Source organism: Metarhizium acridum (assembly GCF_019434415.1).
Source record: "Metarhizium acridum strain ARSEF 324 chromosome Unknown scaffold_578, whole genome shotgun sequence".
Lineage (NCBI taxonomy): Eukaryota > Fungi > Ascomycota > Sordariomycetes > Hypocreales > Clavicipitaceae > Metarhizium > Metarhizium acridum.
In genome coordinates, this window is record NW_027094046.1 from 653,106 (window position 1) to 680,651 (window position 27,546).

Sequence of the window (27,546 nt, forward strand, 5' to 3'; positions counted from 1 at the left end):
TTAATGCCAGGAGTACGGCGTAGATACTGTCACCAAAAGGGCGTCACTATAAAACCAAGGACCCTTACACACCCTTAAAGCTTAAACGTTTCAGTAAAATATTACTTCTTAAAACGTAGAAAGTGTATTAAGGTAATAATCTATTTAATTATTCTACGTATAGTATTATAATTACCTAATTTAACTATAATTTAGCTAGACTTGTAAGACGAGTGCACTCGTTAATAATGTTAAGGCTATATTTCTAGCGAATTATACCTATTACCCTACTTATTATAATTGTATCTATTATAAATAATTTATGCCTTGAAAAGGCAAAAATATTAGTTCTCAAATTATATATTAAATGTTTAAAGCCTTATATAACGGTTTTCGCGTAGTTTAAATAAACTAAAAGAAATAATAGCGATAGCTTAACGAGCCTCTATGTAACGGTGGCTTAGGTTCTAAGGCATAGTAGGTCTATTTCTTAGGAAGTAAGTTAGGTTAAATGCTATAGAGTAGCTTTTTAAGCAGTATCACAATAAGGCCGTTAAGAGTATAACTCTTAATAGTAAGACTATTACTTAGATTAATTAATAGAGAACTAGACTATCTAACTATAGGAATACTTCCTTCTTAAGTATTCGTTTATCTCTTTATTATAATTCTAAATTAATTAGCTTAACTATTAATCCCTTTAAACCTTAATCGACTAGCTCAAGGTTTAGTTAGTTTAATTCTCCCTAGTTAATGTGTTTAAACATTAACCTCTTTAATCGCCTCTTAGGTCACGTAGCTAGTCACGTGCCCCTACCTTCTTCTTATGCCTACGGGTCGTGTTTATTCTAGCCGGTATAGTCTCGTCTCGTATCTTATATAGTGTTATTCGTAATATTATACCCCTTCTTTATTAGTCTTATCCTTAAGGCTATTAAAATAGGCTGGCTTAAGTATCGTGCGTTTTCTTCCTTCTATTATTATATGCTATTATATTAACTAATTGTATCTTAAAATAACGGTTTAAAGCTTTATTTACTTCTTCCCTTTACTAAGATAACCTTCTTTCTACGATAATTAATAATTCGTTTTTATCCTTTATAAAGGCTTACGCTTACTACACTTATATAGGACTTCCCTAATATAAAGCCTCCGTTTCTAATTTAAGTTATTATATAAAGTGTATAGTAGACAAGTAAGGGAATTATAATATTACGAGGGTAACCCCTTAATAGCTTTATAGTATTACGAATTAACATTATAAGCTTAAAAGGGAGCTTAAAGAAGCTAAAAAGCGTACCTTAGCTAAGAATTAAAAGGTCTTACGTTTACGAAAATAAAAGAAATTATAGTTTAAGAAAATAATACGTGTAATTACACGTGGTATTAATAACGTTAAAGAGTTAAAACGTATGAAACGTAAGGAAGTAAAATAGCTTTAAAAGACTATAAGGGTTCTTCCTACTTCTTCCAAGAATCTAAATCCTATTTTAATTCGTTCCTTAAATACTAAATTTAGTATTAAGTTATTAAACGGTGCTTAGGAGATTAATTAGGATACGTTTCTTAGGAATAAAACTATTTAAGTAACGTTAAGTAATTCGTGAGATTTTTAGCTAGTTCCCAGGTATTTTTAGAGTTTAAATATCCTTTTTATTTAACGAGATAATAACGATTCTTTGTGTCTCTTTATACTTTAAGTATCCGTTTAACTTCGTATTTATTAGTATCTTTTATTATAATATTTATAGCAATTATAAATTTATCTAATACTTTCTCTAATAATAATATATAAAATATAGGATAGATTCTCATTCTATCTAGTAATAATAGTTTATAGTTAGTATTCGAGATTTTTCGTTTAATAAGAAATAGTTTAATCTTCTTCTAGTTAAGTTTATTACTAGGTCGTTTAGTTTTAATATTTTTACGAATAAGGTATACTTTATATCCCTTCTCTAGGATTAGTGCTAGTAATCTCTTTCTATTCGCGTAATATTTTATTCGGTTCTATAAAAATATCTATTCCTATTATAAGTGTTTTTATATTTCTATTATAGTTACTACATGCATTATAGCTACTAGCGCGTTTACATTCTATGTTACATGTATTTTAATAATAGGGTTAAATCTGTAATTTACCCTAAATAGTAACATCTTTATATTATTAATCTTAGAGCTATTATAAGCCTATTATGCTAGTAATAGCCATTCTACCTAATTATTCTATTAGTAATTAACATAGCTTCGCAGATATTATTCAAGTATTTAGTTTAAGATTTCTATTTATTTATCTAATTATAAGTGGAATGCCGTTAATAAGCTTTATTTAATCTTTATAGTTTCCATAAGGTATTTCCAAAAGTTTAAGGTAAATAATTTATCGCGATCTAATATAAGCTTTATTAGTAATCCATATTATATAATAACTATTTTAAAGAACATATACGCTAAGTTCTTAGTATTACTTAATTCCTTATATAGAATATAGTAGGCGTATTTTATAAGTTTATCCATAATAACTAGAATGCTATCGTAAGCTACTCCTATTATAGGTTCTTTTAACTTTAGTAGTTTAACGATAAAGTCTATTATAATAGTTTATTATACTCTTTTAGGTAATAATATTAATTGTAATTCTTTGTATAATACTGTAACGGTGGCTTAGGTTCTAAGGCATAGTAGGTCTATTTCTTAGGAAGTAAGTCAGGTTAAATGCTACAGAGTAGCTTTTAAGCAGTATTACAATAAGGCCATTAAGAGTATAACTCTTAATAGTAAAACTATTACTTAGATTAATTAATAGAGATCTAGACTATCTAACTATAGGAATACCTCCTCCTTAAGTATCCGTTTATCTCTTTATTATAGACCCGGATTATTTGGATCGCCTAATAATCCTAATAATCCCGTCTTATTAGATTATTTATATAATCTAATAAGCCATCACGTGACTTAATGTTCTTATTAGTTAGTAGCTATACCTACCCTTACTAGTGTAGCCTAGCTTCCCGCGTCTCGTATAGTAACGTTTATAATATAATACCCCTCCTCTATTAGTCTTATTCTTAAGGCTATTAAAATAGGCCGGCTAAGGGCTTAGGTAATTTTCCCTTCTTTATTCTCCTCGTGTATTATTATATCAGCTAATCGTGTCTTAAGACCTTCCGTTTAATCTCGTAAACCTTCTCGTAAAATAAACGAGTAAAACGCTCTTCTTAAGTTAATAATTAGGAATCTAGTTAATATACCCGCTTATTCCTTTTACCGAGATTAAGGCCTCTAGAATTATAAGGCATTTAACGTGGACTTATCCTATTATTATAAGTGCATTCGTTTAAACAGGTCTTACTACGATATAAATCCTCTTACCCTGTAGTAGTTACGTCGTATCGATACCTAATACTAGAAAGCTAAGTTTAAGTTAAAAGCTACTAAGAAAAAACTTAAAAAGGCGAGCGCTAAGGTATATCGCTTACGAAAATAAAAGAAATTATAGTTTAAGAAAATAATACGTGCGGTTACGCGTGGTATTAATAACATTAAAGAGTTAAAACGTATAAAACGTAAGAAAGCAAAATAGCTTTAAAAGGCTATAAGGGTCCTTTCTACTCCTTCTAAGAATCTAAATCTTACTTTAGTTTATTCCTTAAATGCTAAATTTAATATTAAGTTATTAAACGGTGCTTAAAAGATTAATTAAAATACGTTCCTTAAAAATAAAACTATTTAAGTAACGTTAAGTAATTCGTAAGATTTTTAGCTAATTCCCAGGTGTTTTTAAAGTTTAAATATCCCTTTCATTTAACGAGATAATAATAATTCTTTATATCTCCCCGTGCTTTAAGTATCCGTTTAACTTCGTATTTATTAGTATCTTTTATTATAATATTTATAGCGATTATAAATTTATCTAATGCTTTCTCTAATAGTAATATATAAAATATAGGATAGATTCTCATTCCATCTAGTAATAATAGTTTGTAGTTAGTATTTAAGATTTTCCGTTTAATAAGAAATAGTTTAATCTTCTTCTAGTTAAGTTTATTATTAGGTCGTTTAGTTTTAATGTTTTTACGAATAAGGTATACTTTATATCCCTTCTCTAGGATTAGCGCTAGTAATCTCTTTTTATTCGCATAGTATTTTATTCGGTTCTATAAAAATATCTATTCTTATTATAAGTGTTTTTGTATTTCTATTATTATTACTACATGCACTATAGCTACTAGTACGTTTACATTTCGTGCCGCGTGTGTCTTAATAATAGGGTTAAATCCATAGTTTACCCTAAATAGTAATATCTTTATATTATTAATCTTAGAGCTATTATAAGCCTATTATACTAGTAGTAGCCATTCTACCCAATTATTCTATTAATAGTTAATATAGCTTTGCAGATATTATTTAAGTATTTAGTTTAAGATTTCTATCTATTCATTTAATTATAGGTGGAATACCGTTAATAAGCTTTATTTAATCTTTATAGTTTCTATAAGGCATTTCTAAAAGTTTAAGGTAAACAATTTATCGCGATCTAATATAAGCTTTATTAGTAATTCGTGCTATGCAATAACTATTTTAAAGAATATATACGCTAAGTCCTTAGTATTACTTAATTCCTTATATAGAATATAGTAGGCGTATTTTATAAGTTTATCTATAATAACTAGAATGCTATTATAAGCTACTTCTATTATAGGTTCTTTTAACTTTAATAGTTTAACGATAAAGTCTATTATAATAGTTTACTATACTCTTTTAGGTAGTAGTATTAGTTATAATTCTCTGTATAGTACATATCGCGCTAATTTTACTTTATTACACGTGTCGCATTTCTTAATAACTTCTTATACTATTTTTTTACTTTCTAGAAAGTTATACGATCTTCTTAACCTACTAATCGTTTTCCCTACACCCTAATATCCGTGTAATAGGTGCTTATATATTTCCTTAATAAGCTATTCTTAAAGTATACTAGGAATATACTACCGTTTATTATATAAGAAGGTCTTACCTTTCTTAAATAAATGCGTTTTCGTTTCCTAATTATTTAGGTAGCTATTATTCTTAATACATAATATAATCCGTTACATTTATATTTCATCTAGCTTAACTTACTAGCAGAGCATTAACAAAAAAACTACACTACATATAGTTTTTTAGTGTAGTTTTTAGTGTAGTGTAGTTTTTGTAGTTTTAGTGTAGTTTAACTACACTACAACTACATTTGTAGTGTAATATGTAATTATAGAGAGAAATTTTTAATTATAAATATAACGTTAATTATAAGACTTATAAGATTATAATTATTATACCTTAATAGAGCTAATTTAGCTCTTTATAATGCACTAATTTTTATACGTATAGCTTATAAATTAAGCGAGTTATAATAGGTTAAATCTTAGCTAAAAATTAAGATCCACTTTTTTAAAATAAGAGACTAAAAGCTTAATATCTCGCTTAATATCCATAATTTAAGGTTAATTTTTAAAGATTTAAAATCACGTGATTTTTAGCTTTATTTTCATGTATAATATGCTTATATAAGCTTTTTTTTAGTAAAACTTTTTTATAATAAAATTTAAAAATAAAAAAGTTAAGTAAGAAATATAAAATCTATTATAATATAAGAAATAATATATATAAAAAGAAAGTATAAAATATTATTTTATATGAAAAATTTTAAGGTATTTAAATATATTATTTATAACTTTAATATATTTCTTATAACTTTAATATTTAATATTTTATATTTAAGTTATAGGGTAATATTATAAATATTATTATTTTATAAGATATTTATATATAAATAATAGAAATTTTTAAATTTATTATATTAAATATATTTTACTTATAATAATAATATAAAATAATACTTGCTTACTTAATATAATTCCCTTATAATTCCCTTTTATTTTATTTTTATTTTATTTTTATTAGTTTTTTAATCCCTGTTTTTAGCTTATTTAAGCTAGCTAATCCCTGCTTACTAATCTTAATATTAGTAAGCAAATGTAGCTCTATTTTAGCTTACTAATTATATTAGCTAATAATAGCTTATAAATTAATTAACACTACACATTACACTAATTTTTAAAATGTAATGTAGTGTAGTAAAACTACACTACACTACACTACACTAAAATTCACTAAAAACTACAAAACTACACTACTTCTAATGCTCTACTTACTAGGTTATATTAATTTCTCGGGTGCCTAGCATAAGGTTCCTATTCTTAATAGCGTGTAGTAAGGGTGTATTACTCACTTACTCATCCGATTTTAAGTCCTCTCTTTAGCTAAGCACGTTTACTCTTTCGTTTTTAAATCCTTTATAGTATATAATTTTAAAGTTATAATTCGTAAGGGTTTTATACCATTTAATCTATCGTTTATTTAAATCCTTTATAGTTAAGAATAATATAAGATTCTTATAGTTAGTATAAACCTTAATTTAATGCTTTACTCCTATAAAATAGTATCTTTATTCTTTAAAGCACTTAATAATAGCTATAAGTTCTTTATCGTAAATCCTATAATTAAATTCGGGTTTATAGAGTTTCTTTAAGAAGAATATAACTAGGTGTAATCTTTCTTAATTATCTTATTATTTAAGCTATCTGCCTAATGTAAAGTTTAAGGCGTTTATTTTAAGCTTATAAGGTTTATTCTAATTAGGTGCTTTTAATATAGGTTCTAACGTAACTAAATTTTTTATTTTCTAGAATACTATAACTTTTAGTTTATTCTATTAAAAGCTAACTTCTTTCTTTATTAGGTTTATAAGAGGTTATAAAATGTCTTTATATTTACTTAAGAACTTATAGTAAAAGTTCACAAATACTATAAATCCTCTAACTTCTTTTAGATTCTTTAATATAAGCTATTCCTTAATAGTTTTAATCTTATTTAGGCTTATTTGTATTTCTCCGTATATAAGCACGTACCCTAAAAAGTATATAATATTCTAGTAAAACTAGCATTTTAAGGCTTTAACTAAGAGTTTATTATCCTATAAAGTTTATAGTACCTTATATACATATCGCTTATATTTCTTAAAGGTATCTAAGTAAATAAGAATATTATTAAGGTATACAACTATAAACACTTTTAGTTGTTTTTATAAGATTATATCAATTATTCTTTAAAAGGTTATTAATACGTTAATAAGCCTAAAAGGTATTACTAGATATTCGTAGTGTCCTCTACTAGTTTAAAATACTATTATCTACTCGTAGCCTTCTTTTATTCGTATAAGGTTATAAGCTCCTTTTAAGTTAAGTATAGTAAACTATTTAGCTTTTCTAACTTTATCTCTAATTTCCATTATAAGCGGTAATAGGTATTAATTCTTAATTATAATCTTATTTAAGTGTTAGTAATTAATACATAATTATAGTTTCCCGTTCTTCTTTAATACCTATAGAATTAAGTATTCTACTAGGGACTCTAATAGTTATATATATCCCTTTTATAGCATATTCTTTAAATACTCCTTAAGCGCTTTATCCTACTTAGGGTTCTAAGAATAAATTTTATTAAACGTTAATTTAGTATTAAGCTAGAGTCTAATCTTATAGTCCTAGCATAAATACTCTAGTAGTTCTATTTCTAGCTCTCCACTAAACAGCTTACTATACTATAAGTATTTCTTAAGAATCTCCGTTATCTTAGCTTTTAGCTCTCTAATAATCACATATATTCCTAAAGGCCTATTATAATTTAAATAAGGTGCTCTTTATAGGCCGCTCTCTACTTCGTAACCGTATCCTAGTAAATCCTATTAAAGTTAGCTAGTTCTTTAATTAACTTGTAAATTACTCGCTTATAACTAAGATATCCCTAATATAACATTATATTTTTTTATTACTATAATATCTAATATAACTTAATGTTTCGTGCCTTATATATTAACTAAAAGCTACATAACTTCTATATTAACTACTCCTTAGCTATACTTCACCGCAGTTCCTTTTATAATTGTAAGTTAATAGAGCTTATCTTTAAGTGTTTAAGGTAATTGTAATCTATTAACGAGATTCAACGAGATAAAATTTCCTTATACTCCGCTATCAATTATTACCTAAATCTTTTATCCTATTATAATTAAATTAATTATAAGGTATACTATACTACTAATATTTACAGTATATAAAGACCTGTTAAATCTCCGTTAAGGAATTAGTCTTAATTACAATAATAGCTATTATTTCCTAATTTATTAATCCTATCCTTATATTATTCTCTAGCGCGTTATTCTAGGCGCTATTATTAGCGGTTATCTTCTAACGCATTATTAAAGCTTTCTTAGTAATCGCTTAATTTACTATTTATATTAATCGAACTTAAGCTAAGCGAGTTACTTATAGTTACATAGTTCCCTTTCTCCTTATATTATAAGGTTATAGCTTAGATAGTATATACGTTATTCTTAGTATAGTATAACTTTCCGTTTAATATCTTTAAATTAATGCGTCGTAATTTTAGTTATATTATAAGGGTTATTCTCCTTCCCTTTTATTCTCGTAGAAACCATTTACTACCTTACTTACTATTAAGATACGTGTAATAATTATTATTATAATAGAAGGTTTAATTAAGAAGTTTATATTTAATTTTAGGTTTATCTTTCTCAATTAAATAATTCTCTTCTTCTTAGATCTATTCTAGTAAAGGTTTACTTTTTAGTAAGGGTGTCTAGTATTCCTAAAAGTTATTAGGTATTAGTTAGGTTCTAAATTTCTAATCTTTATCTAAACTTATATTATTTGCTAACGTAGGGCTTCCTTTATTACTTACCATACTAAGATTTCACGTAGGTAAGTTTTCTCGGTTTATAGTATAAAGCTTCCTACCTTTAGAAATTAGCTTCTATAGCTTCTTTAAGGCTCTATATTTATTCGTAAAGTATTTAATCTTACTACAATTATAATAAGTCTTCCCCTTTTCCTTATTTATAGCGTTAAGTTCCATAGGTCTAGCGTAGTACCCGTATACTATTAATATTTAGCGTAGCTTACTACTATTAGGTTTATTAAACCTAGTATATAATCCGAATTTCCTATAACTTTTTTCGTAATATTACTTGTATAAACAGTTATTTGCCTTAATAACCATTTTAATAAAGTTATTAAATAACTTAAGATAATCTTCTTAATAAATATTATCCTTTACTTCTTCTTTAAGTTCTTAATAAAAGACTTCTATTTTAGGTTTAGTATTCTAGTTAAGTTTTACTATAATACGTTTAAACTCCCTAGCGTAATAAGCTATAAATCCGGTCTACTTAAGTTAAGTAAGCTATCGTATAGCTTCTTTATACTTATTAGAGTTTTTAAATACAGCGAGAAGTTATTCTTCAAAGGTTTCGTAATTAAAGAAGATATAAATAACTTTTACTCTAGCTTTAATACTATACTTAAGATATGCATAAAGGGTTAACTCCCACCATTCTATTACTTTCCCAGTTAAAAGGTTACTAATACAAAGAATTTATAACTTAAGTATCATATAGATTTTTTCGTTAACTCGTAGGTAAGCTTAAGCTTATATAAGAAAGTTCCTTATATTACCCTTATAACTATTATATAATTTAAGCTTAGGGAATTTTAGCATATTATTATTGTTAATAAAGGATACAGGTATAAGATTTTAAACTACTATAAGTTCCTCTTCTCGTACCTCAAGTTTCTCGTAAAGATTATTCTATCGGTTAAGAAGCTATTAATTCTACTTCTTAAGCTTAGTAATCTTATTATAAAGGTACTTTATTATCTCCTTAAGGTTAGTAGTCTTTCCGCTTAAAGTAAACATCTTAGAAGTTATTACTACTTAAAGTTTTAAGGTAACTTACTAAATAGAATTAATTAAAATGTAATAGTAGCTTAAGTTCTAAGGTATAATAGGTTTATTTCTTAGAAAGTAAGTTAGGTTAAATACTATAGAGTAGCTTTTAAGTAGTATTATAATAAGGCCGTTAAGAGTATAACTCTTAATAGTAAAACTATTACTTAAATTAATTAATAGAGATCTAAACTATCTAACTATAGTAATACCTCCTCCTTAAGTATCCGTCTATCTCTCTATTATAGACCCAAATCATTTAAATCGCCTAATAATCCTAATAATCCCGTCTCATTAGATTATCTATATAATCCAATAAGCCATCACGTGACTTAATGTCCTTGTTAGTTAGCAGCTGTGCCTACCCTTGCCAGTGCGGCCCAGCTTCCCGCGTCTCGTGCAGTAACGTTCGTAATAAATACGTGTCACGCTAATTTTACTTTATTACACGTGTCGCATTTCTTAATAACTTCTTATACTATTTTTCTACTTTCTAGAAAGTTATACGATCTTCTTAGCCTGCTAATTGTTTTCCCTACACCCTAATATCCGTATAGTAGGTACTCGTGTATTTCCTTAATAAGCTATTCTTAAAGTATACTAGAAATATACTACCGTTTATTATATAAGAAGGTTTTACCTTCCTTAAATAAATGCGTTTTCGTTTTCTAATTATTTAAATAGCTGTTATTATTAATGTATAATATAATCTAATATATTTATATTTTATTTAGCTTAACTTACCAGGTTATATTAATTTCTCGGGTACCTAGTATAAGGTTCCTATTCTTAATAGCGCGTAGTAAGGGTGTATTACTCACTTACTTATTTAATTTTAAGTTCTCTTTTTAGCTAAGCGCGTTTACTCTTTCGTTTTTAGATCCTTTACGGTATATAATTTTAAAGTTATAATTTATAAGGGTTTTATACCATTTAATCTATCGTTTATTTAAATCCTTTATAGTTAAGAATAATATAAGATTCTTATAGTTAGTATAAACCTTAATTTAATGCTTTACTCTTATAAGATAGTGTCTTTATTCTTTAAAGCACTTAATAATAGCTATAAGTTCTTTGTTATAAATCCTATAATTAAGTTTAGGTTCGTAGAGTTTCTTTAAGAAGAATATAACTAGGTATAATCTTTCTTAATTATCTTATTATTTAAGCTATTCGCCTAATATAAAGTCTAAGGTATCTATTTTAAGCTTATAAGGTTTATCCTAATTAAGTGCTTTTAATACAGGTTTTAACGTAACTAAATCTTTTATCTTTTAAAATGCTATAGCTTTTAGTTTATTCTATTAAAAGCTAACTTCTTTCTTTATTAGGTTTATAAGAGATTATAAAATATCTTTATATCCGCTTAAGAACTTATAGTAAAAGTTTACAAATATTATAAATCCTTTAACTTCTTTTAAATTCTTTAGTGTAAGCTATTTCTTAATAGTTTTAATCTTATTTAAGCTTATTTTTATTTCTTCGTATATAAGCACGTACCCTAAAAAGTGTATAGTATTCTAGTAAAACTAGTATTTTAAGGCTTTAATTAAGAGTTTATTATCCTATAGAGTTTATAGTACCTTATATACATATTATTTATGTTCCTTAAGGGTATTTAAATAAATAAGAATATCGTTAAGGTATATAACTATAAACACTTCTAATTGTTTTTGTAAGATTATATTAATTATTCTTTAAAAGGTTACTAGTGCGTTAATAAGCTTAAAAGGCATTACTAAATATTCGTAATATTCTCTATTAGTTTAAAATGCTATTATCCACTTATAGCCTTCTTTTATTCGTATAAGGTTATAAGCTTCTTTTAAGTTAAGTATAATAAACCATTTAGTTTTTTTAACTTTATCTCTAATTTCCGTTATAAGTGGTAACGGGTATTAATTCTTAATTATAATCTTATTTAAGTGTTAGTAATTAATATATAGTTATAGTTTCTCGTTCTTCTTTAATACCTATAGAATTAGGTATTCTACTAGAGACTCTAATAGTCTTATATATCCCTTCTATAATATATTCTTTAAATACTCCTTAAGCGTCTTATCTTACTTAGGGTTCTAAGAATAAATCTTATTAAACGTTAATTTAATACTAGGCTAAAGTTTAATCTTATAGTCCTAGCGTAAATACTCTAATAGTTCTATTTTTAGCTCTTCGTTAAATAGCTTACTATACTTTAAGTATTCCTTAAAAATCTCCGTTATCTTAGCTTTTAGCTCTCTAGCAATCACATATATTTCTAAAGGCCTATTATAATCCAAATAAGGTACCCTTTATAAGCCGCTCTTAGCTTTATAACCGTATTCTAGTAAATCCTATTAAAGTTAGCCGATTCTCCAATTAACTCGTAAATTACTCGCTTATAACTAGGGTATCCCTAATATAATATTATGTTTTAAGATTACTATAATATCTAGTGTAACTTAGTGTTTTATACCTTATATATTAACTAAAAGCTACGTAACTTTTATATTAACTACTCCTTAGCTATACTTTACCACAATTCCTTCTATAATTATAAGTTAATAGAGCTTATCTTTAAGTGTCTAAGGTAATTATAATCTATTAATAAGATTTAGCGAGATAAAATTTCCTTATACTCCGCTATTAATTATTACCTAAATTCTTTATCTTATTATAGTTATATTAATTATAAGGTGTATTATACTACTAATATTTATAGTATATAAAGACCTATTAGATCTCCGTTAAGGAATTAGTCTTAATTATAATAATAGTTATCATTTCCTAATTTATTAATCCTATTCTTATATTATTCTCTAGCACGTTATTCTAGGCGCTATTATTAGCGGTTATCTTCTAACGCATTATTAGAGCTTTCTTAGTAATCGCTTAATCTACTATTTATATTAATTAAACTTAGGCTAAGCGAGTTACTCGTAGTTACATAGTTCCCTTTCTCCTTATATTATAAGATTATAGCTTAAGTAGTATATACGTTATCCTTAATATAATATAACTTTTCGTTTAATATCTTTAAATTAGTTTATTATAATTTTAGTTATATTATAAGGGTTATTCTTCTTCCCTTTTATTCTTATAGAAACTATCTGTTACCTTGCTTACTATTAAGGTGCGTGTAGCAATTATTATTATAATAAAAGGTCTAATTAAAAAGTCTATATTTAATTTTAGGTTTATCTTTCTTAATTAAATAATTCTCTTCTTCTTAGATTTATTCTAATAAAGGTTTACTTTTTAGTAAGGGTGTCTAGTATTCCTAAAAGTTATTAGGTATTAGTTAAGTTTTAAATTTCTAATCTTTATTTAAACTAATATTATTTATTAACGTAGGGCTTTCTTTATTACTTACCACACTAAGATTTCACGTGGGTAAGTTTTCTTAGTTTACAGTATAAAGCTTCCTACCTTTAGGAATTAGCTTTTATAGCTTCTTTAAGGCTTTACATTTATTCGTAAAGTATCTAGTCTTACTATAATTATAATAAGTCTTTCCCTTTTTCTTATTTATAGCGTTAAGTTTTATAGGTTTAGCGTGGTACCTATATACTATTAATATTTAACGTAGCTTACTACTATTAGGTTTATTAAACCTAACATATAATCCAAATTTCCTATAACTTTTTTCGTAACGTTACTTATATAAACGATTATCTGCCTTAATAACCATTTTAATAAAGTTATTAAATAACTTAAGATAATCTTCTTAATAAATGTTATTCTTTACTTCTTCTTTAAGTCCTTAATAAAAGACTTTTATTTTAGGTTTAGTATTCTAGTTAAGTTTTACTATAATACGTTTAAACTCCCTAGCATAATAAGCTATAGATTTAATTTACTTAAGTTAAGTAAGCTATCGTATAGCTTCTTTATGCTTATTAGGGTTTTTAAATACAGCGAGAAGTTATTCTTTAAAGGTTTCGTAATTAAAGAAGATGTAAATAACTTCTACTCTAGCTTTAGCGCCGTGCTTAAGATATACGCGGAGAGTTAGCTCCCACCATTCCATTACTTTCCCAGTTAAGAGGTTACCAATATAAAGAATCTATAACTTAGGTGTAAGATTTTAAACTGCTACAAGTTTCTCTTCTCGTGCCTTAAGTTTCTCGTAGAGATTATTCTATCGGTTAAGAAGCTATCAATTCTACTTCTTAAGCTCAGTAATCTTATTATAAAGGTACTTTATTATCTCCCTAAGGTTAGTAGTCTTTCCGCTTAAAGTAAACATCTTAGAAGTTATTACTACTTAAAGTTTTAAGGTAACTTACTAAATAGGATTAATTAAAATGTAACGGTAGCTTAGGTTTTAAGGTATAGTAGGTTTATTTCTTAGAAAGTAAGTTAGGTTAAATGCTATAAAGTAGCTTTTTAAGTAGTATTATAATAAGGCCGTTAAGAGTATAACTCTTAATAATAAGACTATTGCTTAGATTAATTAATAAAGAACTAGACTATTTAACTATAGGAATACTTCCTCCTTAAGTATTCATTTATCTCTCTATTATAATCCTAGATTAATTAGCTTAACTATTAATCCCTTTAAACCTTAATCAACTAGCTTAAGGTTCGGTTAGTTTAATCCTCCCTAGTTAATATATTTAAACATTAACCTCTTTAATCGCCTCTTAGGTCACGTGGCTGGTCACGTGCCCCTGCCTTCTTCTTGTGCCCACGGGTCGTGCCTGTCCTAGCCGGTGCGGTCCCGTCCCGTGTCTTGTGCAGTGTCGTTCGTAACACTCTACCACTATCTCCTAATCCTCCCACGTTCCGTAACCAATGCCGCGAGCTGCTTCGCATTCACGCTAGTATCTTCTTAACAATGGTTATCTATAATCGATCCGTACCAAACTATTTAGTGGACGACTGCAGACGACGGAATAGTGTGTGGATAAGCATACTAATAAGACAAGTCGCATATTTAAATCGCATTAAAGTTCACTAGATAATGATGCTACGAAATACACTTAGTATTTATATCGTATGCACATTATTAAGCTGGGGTACTCCGTAGCCTCAAAGCTGATACATCCAGGTGCCTCGTCTAACAAGCCCCCAACACCCCTAATACAACCCTCCAGCGCATGTTAAAATACGAACAATAAGATACGACATGACCAGTCGCATTACTCAAAGCATAGTTACATAACTATAGGGGAACAAGGCAAGAGCCTCACTTGGCAAACCAACCAGGCCGATCGAAGCGCAGCAAGGAGCACATGAGGTTACATTATAAAACCAGTCCAAAATCAAGCCCCTTTTAGAGCGCTTTACCTGCCTAATCAAGCGTTTAATACATACTTCTATCTTTACTTCACGACAAAATGGGCTAGGGCAGCAAGAAATAAAGCACCATGTATTAAGCAAGCTAATGTTAGCTGCGGTACTAGTTTAGAACTGCTAGGCCTCCAAACCGGCTCACATATTAGGGGTCTTATCAAAGATGACCATTTTGGCTAACAAGGTGTCAGCGTCGGCCAATGCCGCTCGGGGGGTTCAAGACAACTCACAAACAGGAAACGGTCCCCACTTGCTCCCATTCTCAGCCAAGTACACCTTGAATGCTTCATTTACCGTTTTGCTCTTCATCTCTCCAGCGGGGCCTGGTGCTCTTCTAAGATTGCTCAGCCGGGCACACACACGTAGCATGCTGGCACCGGCAACGGTCACAATCGGGCGGCCGAGACAAGCATGAGGGCCCCAGCCGTGATGGATGTACAGGTGATCCGGCCGGTCCAGCTTGATCTCGTAGGGATCAGGAAACTTGGAAGGGTCCAGACCGGCGGTCACAAAGTCTGTGAATATGGAATCACCCTTCTTCACGGGTACAACTCGGGGGCCGTCTTTCAAGTCTATTGTATCTGCAACGACGGTTCGGAGAAGCCCAAAGGCTGGAGTGGAGAGGCGGAAGCTGTTGTTTGTACGGAGTAAGCAATGCTCTCTTGATATTATGTGGACGAAACTAGGAAACGAGACACGTACCCCTCCAAGGCGTACTTCTTCAGCTTCTCGAATGCTTCCGGCTCGTCTGACGTCGCGAGCTTCTGGATTGCAGGCCAATGAGAGCGGTACTTGTCAGACAGATACAGGTCGATCATCTGAGCCCACTAGGCATCCAATTAATAAATCTGCAATAGTCACAGATGGATCATCATTCATTTACTTACACCCTGCGACTGAGTAGCACTTGCAGCAGCAGCAGTGGGAATAATTGTCCACACAGCCTCGTCGACCCCTTTCCGGGACCCAAGCAGTCTCTCGACCAGTTCCGCGCCGTAGCTTTTTAGAGCTCCATCACTGGAGCGTATTTGCAGCACATGACGCAGGGAAGGGAAGCTTTGCGCTCTGATCCCCGCAACCCTAGCTTGCATTTTCTCGCCAAGGTTTTTCGTATCTGCTTCAGCTATAATGCGATTCTTGAATGACTCGGCAGTGTCCAAGTCGAGGAAGACGTAACCGAAGAGATTAGCAAGCACGTCACTCAGCTCCCTACCTGTGTAGTTGTCGGATCCTGCCCCATTTTCCTGGAGAGGAATGTCGAATAATTGCGAGACAAAATGGGCGTGGGCAAGATTTCCAATACTTTCGTTGTTAGCTCAACGTCCGGGACAGTTTCGACTCTCACGCTTACTCTCTTACAATGTCCATCTGGTGGGACTCGCCGACCTTGTGGCTATGCTGGCGAATAAGCTTGGCGGTGATGGACTCGTAAAACTGTTTCACTTCCTCGAGGCCGTTCTCCGGACTGTAGAGGCACTTCTGGACAAAATGTCTCTGTTCAGTATTCGCCGGGGCGTCTCCGCTAAGCATGTAGTCATGATGGGTCAGTTGGAACGTGTGATTGCCCCCTGCTTAGTTGTTAGTTCCTGACAGATTGGTCAAGAATTAGTTGTGAGAGAATATCTCACATGGTACATGGAAGCGCTCCTGATCACTGAGAACATCCACCACCCCCTGCCACGTAGTTATTGGAGTCGGCCGCCCAATAAACGAAGGCTTGCCGAAGTCAAACCTCTGTGATGTGCCGAGCTTCTTGAAGGTCTCAAGGTTTGCCTCGGGCGTAGTGAAGGGATATAGCGCGTAGATGCTATTTGCGCGGTACCATCCAGGGAACGCCCGCATCAAGAGCTTGTACATCACTCCGCCTCCAGCAACGTCAAAGTCAGAACTAGTCTCCGTATATCTGCTCCCGTGTCAGAGTAGAGCACACGATAATCTTAACTCGGGTGCTTCGGGTGTCTTACCCGAAGCTGGTTAGGTTCGACGGGCTGTAGTCGACCGTGAAAAACCTATCGCCACGAACGAGTGCAACAGCATCGGACAGGATCGCAAAAGAGGTGGTGAATCCAGGACACAATCCAGAGCCTGGCACCATGGGATTCTTGGTCTCTTCAGCTAGAAGCCCCGGGTAGAGTTCGACGTTGTCTGGATGTCTATATATCGCCTCCACTATTCCTTGTCAGCGTCATCCCATCAACCATATGGCCTGGAACGTATTGTCTTACGCGCTTCAGCAACAAGCGGATCCGGATTAATGCCCTCTAGGCAGAGTGAGCACGAGCCACAGTTCACATGTGCATGCATGGCTACAGACTTACTAAAAGTCGTGTATGGCTTCAGCTTGAAAAACAGCCGGAATTCATTCAACGTCGCCAAGCCCCATTGACGCCCTTGCTGTATCCCGTAGACTTCCAGGGCCTTGAAAACACGGGGAATATTTCTAGCTCCAAAGGCTCCTAGAATGAAGGAGATATTTGTAAGTACACTTGACTGGCTGGCGGCAACAAAGCCGGTTGCGGGAATACTTGCGGGAAATATTCTCGGTTCCTGCTTGCAGAAGCCGAATCAACTCAGCATCCGGAAATGTCCCATCTTCTTGTCGTGTAAGGCCACCAAATGTCCACTTCCCCGGATCCCCTGGCAGATCGGAGCTCCATTTGCGGATCCCTTGCAGGAAGTCGTCGACGGACATGGTATCTTTTCATGGTCAGTGTTATGGAGAGGATTCTTTGCGGAGCTACGAATACTTTACCAGGATTGGCATTTGGGCCGAAAACTTTCTTAAAAAAACCATTCGCCCAGGCTTCGTCCTGGCCACTCACAGCGCTGTGCCACCTGTATATCATGTTAAATTCGACACTTACTTGATTCCCAATTCCCAGAGGAGTCCCCTGTGAATCGAACACTTGACTGAAATCCTCTCGAGGGTCGAGTTTCCAGTCGGAAGGGACGGGATTCCGGTTGAGGTTTAGGATACTCCGGAGGTAGTCTGACAGGATAATATTCACATAGAGGCCACATGTGACACTGCAGAGCGCGAAATTAGGTGAATACATCCCTTAGTTCAGGGAAAAAAACATACAGTCTCCCTGTCTGGAACAGATCGTTGTCGCGCTTCAGCTGTGCCTTGTCGTAATCTGGTTGGCCTTGTGTCACGCCTTCGGCAAGGCTGAAACGCCCGTCCTCGTTGATGGTTGCCAATTCTCCAACCATGTAATTGTGGAAACGATTGAAGGCAATCATCAGAGCACCAACGCCAGGAGGTTGCGTCAGAAGTCTGTCTTCGGAAAAAACATCATTCTTCAGCCGCCCGTCCTTGAAAGTCCGGACCTTGGTCTGCTCTTCTGCGTTTTTGCCGTAGAGAGGGGACAAATCAAGATATGATGAGTTCCTCAACTTGTTTATGTCTTTCTCATCGGTATGGAAGAGATATATAAGCATGTCAGCTTATCGTTGAGACTAAATAAGTTTCATATTTTTATGTACCATGGATTATGATTGTGGCAAGATAGAAAAGACAGCTTGATATTTTGCTTGGGCTCTCCCTTGCAGGGCCCTCTCGTGCCAACAGACCTACGATACGTAAGTATTCGTTAAGGATTAACGTTCACTCAGGGAGAAAAGCTTGCTTACTGTCAAAGATAAGACATGGGTCAGGAAGGATAGAAGTCCGTTTGTGTTTCGGCACAACGCTTCGAGCGTAGTGACTTCCCGCCGCGCCGAGATGAGGGTATAAAATGTTCTACGGAATTAATAAGTGAAATGCCGGATATGTCAGCAGGAGGGCGGCATGAGCCTTACGTTATTAGACCCATCAGCGGTGCGGTACCTGAACTCATCTCCCAAGTACGAAAGGGGTGGGTGTCGAAGGTTGTTCCACAACCTATTTATGAACGCCGCGTTGAGGCTACCCCTGGCTGTAGAGCCGTTGGGTAGCGACGCCGCGAGTTGAATTATGTTTTCAACCTATGCAAAGTGTCACTACTCTACAGCTTAATAGCATAAAGAAGACTAAGAGCACATACGAAATACTCGCGATCATCTACTACGCCACCGGCCAAGGCCGCCTCGGTCGCGCCATGAAGAATGCGCAAATCTGGCCCGATGCGGCCAGCCTGGCTGACGATATCGTGATAGAATTGCTTGAAGAGATTGGCCAGGTTGGCCTCCACGTCTCGTGCGTTGGCCAAGCGTTTGTTTGAGGCCATTTTCTGGACTTTGGATGCTTTTGAAGACGCTATTTAGATGGTATAATAATTGCGGTTAGAGTCCAAGTTGCCGTTTTATATCCCAAACGAAGGCCCGGTGGGATATAAAGCATAAGTCAAAGAAGGCATAAGGCAAGCCGTGCGCAGATGTCGGTTGTGATTAAATCATGGAATCATATCGTCCTCCCAGACCTGTTTCTGTTTCACATGCTAAACTTAATCTTTGAGAGAAGGGAAATGTTCACAAAATGGCTAATCGAATGAATTGTAAGCCACTTATCTAGTTTTACCCTACCTAGGCATCTTAAGATATCAGCAAAACAAACCTTGGCGTATAATATATGCGTCACCGGGAAGTTTCACCACGCCCCATCGTCTGACCAACTTTCTGCCGGATTGATGGAAACAACCTCTAGACCCGATATTCCGTCGCCGTTTGACAAAGCTGAATCCTAGCCTCACGCCATCTTAACTTCCAACTCAAGTAGCTGTGTGGCGTCAATGCGAAAGGTTATTCCTCGTATCGTTTTGCTGCATCTCATGTATTGACGAGTGGATAAACGGGTTAAGGGTCTGGGTGGGATCACAATAGCAGAATGACAGCTAAGATCGAGCAGTAGTCTAGTTATTAACCAATTACCGGTTAGAGCCTTCTTAGACAGCTATATTAATCTTTAAATCCCCCAGTTATTCTCCTTTTATATACCTTTTTCTTTATATACCAATTACGAACTTGCTATTAAACACCTTATATAAATGCATATTTAACTGATCGTCTCACTCTTAGGGCCGTGCGCTGGTTCCTCCAGATTCGTGTCTGACATTAAGCCTCTGACGTATCTGACACTTATGTATCACGGCGATAGTGTTTAATGGCTGCACCCCCTCAACCACAATTATCAGCAAACTCAATATATTTGAGGGTCCATATCAGCCCCCTAAGTTACTACTACACTTCACCCAATTGCAAAGGAAAGATCGCATATGCTGCCCTTCATGGGTGACGCCACACAACTGAACCTTGATCCAACATAACCCTAATCTCACATGTCTCTGCATCGTTATCCTTCGATCAAAGGCTAACTAAGGTAACGGATAATTCCGAGTTATTGACATAAATACGTCAAATAACTATGGGAATGCAGGCCCTAGAAAAGAAATGCTTGTCAAACCAAAGCAGAAATGAGAAGAACCCTCGGAATGCCAAAATTAGAATTCAACTTTACTGCTACTTGTCTCTCCTATTGGTTCAGTTTATTGTGCCAAAACTTGCATCGTGTACTAAAATCTATGAAAATGCTTTTATGTAACTAGTTTAGTAAAGACTGTCCCTAAAAAGGGCCAAGTTGTCACGCGTCAGTGTGGCAAATCATAACAGTACTGCGACACTTTTCTGGGCTTGAAGAAGATAAAAGACAGCCTCGCAGGCCAACAGTATCTACTGTCTACTTCTTCCTCACTGTCAGTAGTGATTCAGATGCTTCCTACCATGCCGCACGAGAAATTCAAACTCGCAAGCTACAAGCGCATTATTGTCTGCGCAGACGGCACGTGGCTTTCGTCCGACCAAGGCGATAAGTCGGTGCCTTCTAACGTCGCTAAGATTACTCGAGCAATTTCCAAGACTGGTCTTGACGCCAATAACAATCTCGTGAAGCAGATAGTCTTCTACCAGCCAGGCCTTGGAACTGGAGACCTCTTAATCCAGAAAGCCATATACGGTGAGAGCTTGGCTCGAATTTGCCTTCCCACTTCCCTCCAACAGATTTACTCATGTGTGTTTCTCTCACAGGTGCTATCGGTCAGGGACTTGATACTGAGGTGCTTCAACTCTATGATTTCATCTCTAACAACTACGAGCCTGGTGATGAGCTGTTCTTCTTCGGATTCTCTCGTGGCGCATTTACTGTGCGCTCGGCTGCCGGCATTGTGTCTGATGTCGGTGTCTTCTCGCCAGTAAACATGCCGCAGTTCCCGGAGATGTGGAGGGCGTACCGCGAGAATAGAGGCGGTGAACCCTTCAGGAACTCAGCGTGGTATAGGGATAATAAAGAGAAGCTGGGTTTGACAGAGGTTACAATCAAGGTTGTCGGTGTTTGGGATACGGTTGGAGCCTTGGTAGGTGCCGCAGACTGTGCTGATTTGCAACCCGCTTCACTAACGTTTGCACGTCTAGGGAATTCCGAAATGGCCGTGGGTGGATTTAGCAAGGAGATTTGGCATTCCAATCAACCAGCAGTACGCATTTCACAATACAAGAGTTTCACAAAGTGAGCATCAGGGGAAGAGTGTCGGTCGAGGCAAAGGGGAAAGCTGAACCATGCCCAGATCTGGAATACGCCTTCCAAGCCCTCGCCATCAATGAAAAGCGAACTCCTTTCATTCCTAGCCTCTGGCACAAGACGGACGATGGCCCTGCCAAAGATCTCCAACAATGCTGGTTTCCCGGCGTCCACGGCAATATCGGCGGCCAAGCAGAGGACCCACGTTCCGTTGGTGACCACGAAGAAATCGGCTATAACTCGTTTGCGTGGATGGTGAGAATTTCTTTCTTTCTTTTTCTTTTTCTTTTTTTTTAAAAAAAAAACCCCACTGATCTGCGCTGTTGGCTTATCGGAAACCTTTTTAGGCTAACTTTCCGGGCCCTAGGTAGATAATCTCTCGGGTATGCTCACCTTCGATGCTGCTACAATCCAGATTATGATCGAGGAGCACCAGGACGCGGTAAATAGAATCGAAGCCAACCAGAGCATCACCAATGGTTGGGGCTGCGGGCCGATCGTCTCGGACTTCGCCGGGTTGCAGGGTGCTTTCTTCCGTCTCCTCGGGAGAACAGACCGGAAGCCTGGCAGATATCCGCGAGACCCGAGCGACGACTCTGTTGGCGCCACAAATGAGTTCTTCCACCCGATGGTGCGAATTCGCAAGCGCACGCTACAGGATTACAATCCCATAGCCCTACAGGGATATGCGCTGCAGCAATCCAATGGTGGCCAGGGGTGGGAGTGGGCAGGGGCCGGCGTAGAGGCTGTGCCGGAGTATATACTTCGCCCGAAACCTATGAGCCTAGCGTACGAGGACGGCGGGAGCATAAGGTTTAGTTCTCGGAATAGCTTATCAAGATCGATGTGTCCGGCAGATCTCTTGTTGGAAATGGACAGGGTTAATGGCATACTTGGGCAAAGTTAGATAACTGTAGTATAGCCCTAGACTACACAATAGTTATAGTGCAGTGGGATGACAAAAGTAACGGAGATTTGCGCGTTAACACGTCTTTGAGTTTCAAGTTTAAGAGGTATAAACTTGGTGTAATTTCCATCTGTTATAACGTCGGTTACCTTGACTAAACTTGGCCGGCCCCTGCTTCGGATTTGTTAATAGAGGCAGTATTTTGGTGACTTGAAGGAAGCTTCCAGGACTAGTGGTACAAGTTGGAAGAAGTGGACCAACGCAAGAAGTAGTTCCCCTACTATCCGGAGATAAGATCGTTTAGGTTACGAAAGGCTTGTATGAGACGGATATTAGCGCTTTTTGGGCTATTCGGTAGTGTGGTTTTGAAGAGTAGTAGTACCTAATTTATAAGAATAATCTTATAATTATAAACGAATAAGTTAAGCGAGTTATAGGTTATAAGTTTATTTAAAAAGATAATAATATAACTCTTAGATTTAGTAACCGCTTTTTATCTCCTTTAAAGGTATATCTAAACCTTTAAAAAGAACCTACTAATAAATTCTATTTCTTTTATCTCTTTAAATAGCTGGGGGGGGATCCCACCAGATTGCATATGAGTACTTCAAACTTAAGAATATGACATTTAATAGACAGCCTGCCTAGCACATACGACCATAGCCGTTAGCAAAGTTCAGGGCCTCGTCCGATCCCCCACGACAACCTAACGAGCGCCGGATTAGTAGTTGGGTCGGTGACGACCAGCGAATACCCGGTGTTGTATGTTTTTTTTTTTTTTTTGGTTTTCATCTTTGCACATGCCTATCCGGCGACAGGCTAGTAGTATATACATGGGTAGGCAGGACCACTGGCCCGAAAAGTTTGCCGAAGACGATTGCGTGTGGTTCGGCTGCCCATGTAGACTCGCTGGGCGTTTTGCACTTGTGGTGTGTTGCCGCAGAGGCCGGCTGCTACACGTCACCGGGTGAGTGGAGATTTACAATGCTAAAGGGTCAACGGTGTCATTCCGGTTGGTTCAATGTTCCAACTCCGGACAAGAACAAGACTGTATTGTGGCACACACAAAGGACATGCTATTAATCTGCTGCCCCAAAATCTCGTGCCGCCTCACCACGGCCTTTTCAACGTGGAGGGCATGTCCGTTTGTTCTGATTCACCAGAATAAGATCATGGCTTAGTCATTCGCAGTCGCTAGCCGCGACCGCATTTCAGATACATGTCTACCACTGCCACAACTGTGTAGGTGAGAAATTCAGCACTATAGATGATCTTTGGTCCGAGGCGTCTTCTGTTAAACCCAGGCACAAGATGTTTTCCACACCGACACTATTTGCGCCACGTTAGCTGACCAACAGTACTTGACGTTACGATGTGAGGGCGCCTCACCCAACAGTACTCACACACCGCGTCTATTTTGTCTCAACGCAGTCACAGCAGTCCAGGGCCCGATATGTCTGATGGAGTCAACAGTAAAATGAGGAGGGTTTGGGTGTAGGCATTGTGTCATTTCCGGCTTTTGCATGCAAAGCGAGCCATTGACGCTCTCCCTACGTCTTGCTGCGCATGCGGAGATGCAGCTCAGCTAATGTCCACGCAAAGTAGTTGCCGTCGACAATGCTGGTTAGTACGGAAGTAGGATAGGGAGATTCTTCTTGTCTATCGCAACACAAGATACATGTTACCAGCCCAACACGTCCTACAAGTCGCGCTCATAAATGATGTTTGTTGCGTAACCCTAGTGCCTGTAAGGTCAGATCCAGTTGACACAAGCAAGACCATTCCCTCTTCCTATAAAATAGAGATGTAGCTGCCCTTACTTTCGCATAATACCGCCCCCAGTGCGTGCCAACGGCGCAATTGAACCGTTCGCCCTTGTTTTTGTAACGGTGAGCAACTCGTGACCAAGGCTGACCAACCTGGGGCCCTGGACAGCGCAGTATTGATGATCCCATGCTTTTACTTGCTGCATAGAGTCGAGGAGGTGTGCCTAATACTCCAATAGACCGAAAGATTCGCCGCGCAAGCAGCCGCTTGCATTGTATCTTGCGCCCGTGAACAAAGAGCAAGTCGAGTGCAGTTCGACCCAAGTGCCTGCTAGCAATTGGGAGGTTTGGCAAGTAGCATCATCGTGAATCGTTGCCTCCACTTGTACTGGACCATCACAAGAGTTCCAAATACCGAGATCCGGCCATTGCCGCCCACCATGGTTCACTTTGACTTTCGACTGCCAACAACTAACCAAAGCCATGAGGGAATACTGTCTTTACGTTGTCATTATCCACGTTCATTCCGGATATCGGTCGCAAAGAATGTCGAAACTACTGTGGTGCTAGTCTGCACTGTAATTGTTAGCCTTGGCATATAACCTGCCAGCGTTTACTCACAATGCTTCACCTAAGTAATATATCTGCAAGAACATGGCTTTCCGCATCCAGCTTCACTGGCTCTCTCATTCGTGGGCTTGATCTCGCGGCAATAAATGCTTGATTGCTGCTTTAAACAATTGTAGCCAGTGAATGAGAAACCGCCATCACTGTAAGAGAAGTTTTCTCCTTTTGTTGTAATCCAATTTGCCAAGTAGTCCCAACAAGGGAAGGAGTCTTCGAATTACTAGACAGGGGCAAGACAAAATCACTGTTAATAGTAGTTGGCAATCTGCGAGCCAGTCGCTGTGGTTCACTGCCAAGCGTTCACCATTCCCGGACGCGATAGAGTGAGTCACGGCTTGTTTTCGAAACTTGTATAAGAAAATAGGTTACCAAGCCGTCGAGGCAAGCCCCCTTTGCCAGCTTAATATACACAGACGACTGGATTTCGCTCCGCCTTACATCTCCGCACCGACCGTATGCATGATCTTCAATCCCGCGTCTTCCATTGCCTACGAACTCTTGGCAGCACGCTCCGCCTCCAACTCCCGCTCCGCTTGCTGATAGTATTTGGCTGTGTCCACGCCGTGCTGATTATGGTTGACAAAATTGAACCACGGTACAGTGCTGAAGAACAGCGCAGAGTATCTGCTTTGTCGGGCTGCAACACCTTGCAGATATGGGCTCAGTCTGCTTTCACCGTACAGAGACTCGCCGGCCTTGACCTTGGCCACCATTTCTCGCATATCCATCTCGATCTCGCGGGCGTTTTCGGTAGCGCCGTAGAATCGCACTGCCATCTCGTCACGTTAGCTTTCATGAAAATCTCCTCCATTCACTTGCCTGCAATAGATGCAATGTTGGGTCAACGTACGACATGATCGCTGGTAAAAGTAGAGGAAACCACCAGCAATACCAACAGCGCCAGCTAATCGCATAGCTTTGGCAAAGCCACCCTTACCGACGTATGAGGGGGCAAACTTCTCGAGGGCGTAGAGGGCGCCGGGGGCAAATGCAGCTGCTGCACCGCCAGCAATGTAGTCGGACGTTCGTGCATATCCAACAACTCGCTTGAAGTGACTGGTTTCCTCAAATTAGCACGTCTTCTCCCTCCCCAAAAATGACGTATCAAAAATGCGAGACAATTCTCTCAATATCTCAAGCCCACTGAATATTCAAAAGGTCGATTTCGGGTAAAAGGAGCACCAAAACATACGGGTCGTTATCGATGAGCTGGATTCCGGTTAGCATTTCCCTCCCGATTGAATCAATTGCGTCCCGACATACCGGGTAATCCGTCTGGACGACCTTGCTCGTCCCGACATAGGTCGAAGGCGCCTGCTTGGTCGCGGTTTCGGCCATTTTGCGAATGGTTTTCACGCCCCAAAAACTTATCAATTGGCTCAAGAAGATTCCCAGCAAGCATGACAGTCCCGAAGCTCTGAAGCCGAAGTCGTGCCCCAGGAAGAAAATCACGTGGTGCTGACTACTCAAATCACGTGGATTGTGATTCGCTGAAGGGGGGTACGTACCGCCACAAGCTTGAGGACCCACGAAGCGCGTCTCCCACCAGAAGACGCGTTAAGAGGAAGACGGGCTTCACGATATGTGGTAGACTGGAATTAATTCTCACTACCAACCATCATGTCGACATTGCTTTCAGCCGGTCAATTGCCGCCCAATCGCCACGATGATTTGGACAAGTACGACTTATCAGACGATCCATTCGCGTCACCCAGCCCGCCACCCTCAGCAAAGAAGCGCAAGGAGCCCCCTTCACAAGGCCTAGGTATAGACGAGGAGGTTTCCGTTCAGAAACGCGCAAGAGCTCCGATCGTGAAGCTCGATGAGGACAGGTACTGCATCCTTCTTCTCTCAAAAGCCTTACCCGTGTTTCTCCCACAAGACACTTGAGAACAAGTAGCTAATAGTCACGCCCAGATTATTAGGTCCCGCCGGGCTGCCCAAACTTCGCCAACGAGCACGCGAATTGAAAATCAAAGGCAAGGGGCACGAATTCTCAGACGCAGCACGCCTCTTATCATTCTACCAGATGTGGCTAGACGACTTATTCCCCAAAGCCAAGTTTCTCGATGCACTAGCCATGGTGGAAAAAGCAGGACACAAGAAACGCGTCATAACGGCCAGGTCCGAGATGATCAACGAGCTCAAACCAAACGATACAATAGAAGAGGTCGACTCTGGCTTGGGTGCCGCCGGTTCTATGGAACCTGTTGAGAACGGACCGTCCAAAGGCACACGGCCGCAAACACCATCACAGGACGACGTACCGGATGATGAGGACCTGTATGGAGCGACACCAAGGATTACGCGTACGCAGCAGAACGAACCAGATGATGGGGACGACTTGGATGCGCTTATTGCCGAGTCGGAAGGGCAAGGCAGCATGCAGAAATTTCAGGTAGTCGATGACCACGACGAGGACGATTTGAATGCTCTAATTATGGAAGCAGAGACTGCGGATCAAGGAAAGGCGTTGCAGAAACCGATAACTGGCAACAATGATGATTTTGCAGATGAGGAGGCTGCTATGCAGGAAATGGATGGTGTATGGTAATAGAGCTTTGAATGAGCAGTTACGGTGCTTATTGTATCTTCTATTCGTCTCAATGGCGTTTCGAGTCATCGCTTTGCGCTACTACCATGGGTAGTTTCCC

General features: G+C 36.7%; 5 protein-coding genes across 5 annotated transcripts; 2 read left to right on the forward strand and 3 right to left on the reverse strand.

Annotated features, from left to right (window-relative positions):
• Positions 1 to 15,240: 15,240 nt before the first annotated feature.
• J3458_021304 (uncharacterized protein) lies at positions 15,241 to 18,543 on the reverse strand (the record flags this gene model as incomplete). Its single annotated transcript, XM_066122534.1, has 12 exons — positions 15,241 to 15,278; positions 15,333 to 15,733; positions 15,805 to 15,929; positions 15,990 to 16,404; positions 16,454 to 16,670; positions 16,731 to 17,005; positions 17,067 to 17,271; positions 17,328 to 17,363; positions 17,421 to 17,542; positions 17,628 to 17,799; positions 17,855 to 18,129; positions 18,185 to 18,543. 12 exons carry the CDS (start codon positions 18,541 to 18,543, stop codon positions 15,241 to 15,243), a joined length of 2,640 nt encoding a protein of 879 aa, XP_065972544.1.
• Positions 18,544 to 19,088: 545 nt separating this feature from the next.
• J3458_021305 (uncharacterized protein) lies at positions 19,089 to 19,310 on the reverse strand (the record flags this gene model as incomplete). The annotated part of the gene is made up of 1 exon (XM_066122535.1): positions 19,089 to 19,310. One exon carries the CDS (start codon positions 19,308 to 19,310, stop codon positions 19,089 to 19,091), a length of 222 nt encoding a protein of 73 aa, XP_065972545.1.
• Positions 19,311 to 20,799: 1,489 nt separating this feature from the next.
• On the forward strand, positions 20,800 to 22,499 carry J3458_021306 (uncharacterized protein; the record flags this gene model as incomplete). Its single annotated transcript, XM_066122536.1, has 5 exons — positions 20,800 to 21,031; positions 21,103 to 21,428; positions 21,487 to 21,580; positions 21,639 to 21,847; positions 21,960 to 22,499. The coding sequence occupies 5 exons, from the start codon at positions 20,800 to 20,802 to the stop codon at positions 22,497 to 22,499; spliced, it is 1,401 nt and encodes a 466-aa protein (XP_065972546.1).
• Positions 22,500 to 25,074: 2,575 nt separating this feature from the next.
• Positions 25,075 to 26,309, reverse strand: J3458_021307 (uncharacterized protein). Its single transcript, XM_007813981.2, has 4 exons — positions 26,156 to 26,309; positions 26,085 to 26,101; positions 25,743 to 25,948; positions 25,075 to 25,661 (listed from the first exon to the last, which is right to left on the reverse strand). Exons 1-4 carry the CDS (start codon positions 26,228 to 26,230, stop codon positions 25,381 to 25,383), a joined length of 579 nt encoding a protein of 192 aa, XP_007812172.1. The 5' UTR covers positions 26,231 to 26,309; the 3' UTR covers positions 25,075 to 25,380.
• Positions 26,310 to 26,512: 203 nt separating this feature from the next.
• CSM3_2 (chromosome segregation in meiosis- protein) lies at positions 26,513 to 27,446 on the forward strand (the record flags this gene model as incomplete). Its single annotated transcript, XM_007813980.2, has 2 exons — positions 26,513 to 26,724; positions 26,810 to 27,446. The coding sequence occupies 2 exons, from the start codon at positions 26,513 to 26,515 to the stop codon at positions 27,444 to 27,446; spliced, it is 849 nt and encodes a 282-aa protein (XP_007812171.2).
• Positions 27,447 to 27,546: the final 100 nt, after the last annotated feature.

Coding starts and splice junctions, on each gene's coding strand:
- J3458_021307 (XM_007813981.2), bottom strand. CDS start 26,230: ATGGCCGAAACCGCGACCAAGCAGGCGCCTTCGACCTATGTCGGGACG. Junction 25,662..25,742: donor CTTTTACCAGCGATCATGTC/GTACGTTGACCC, acceptor ACGAGATGGCAG/TGCGATTCTACGGCGCTACC.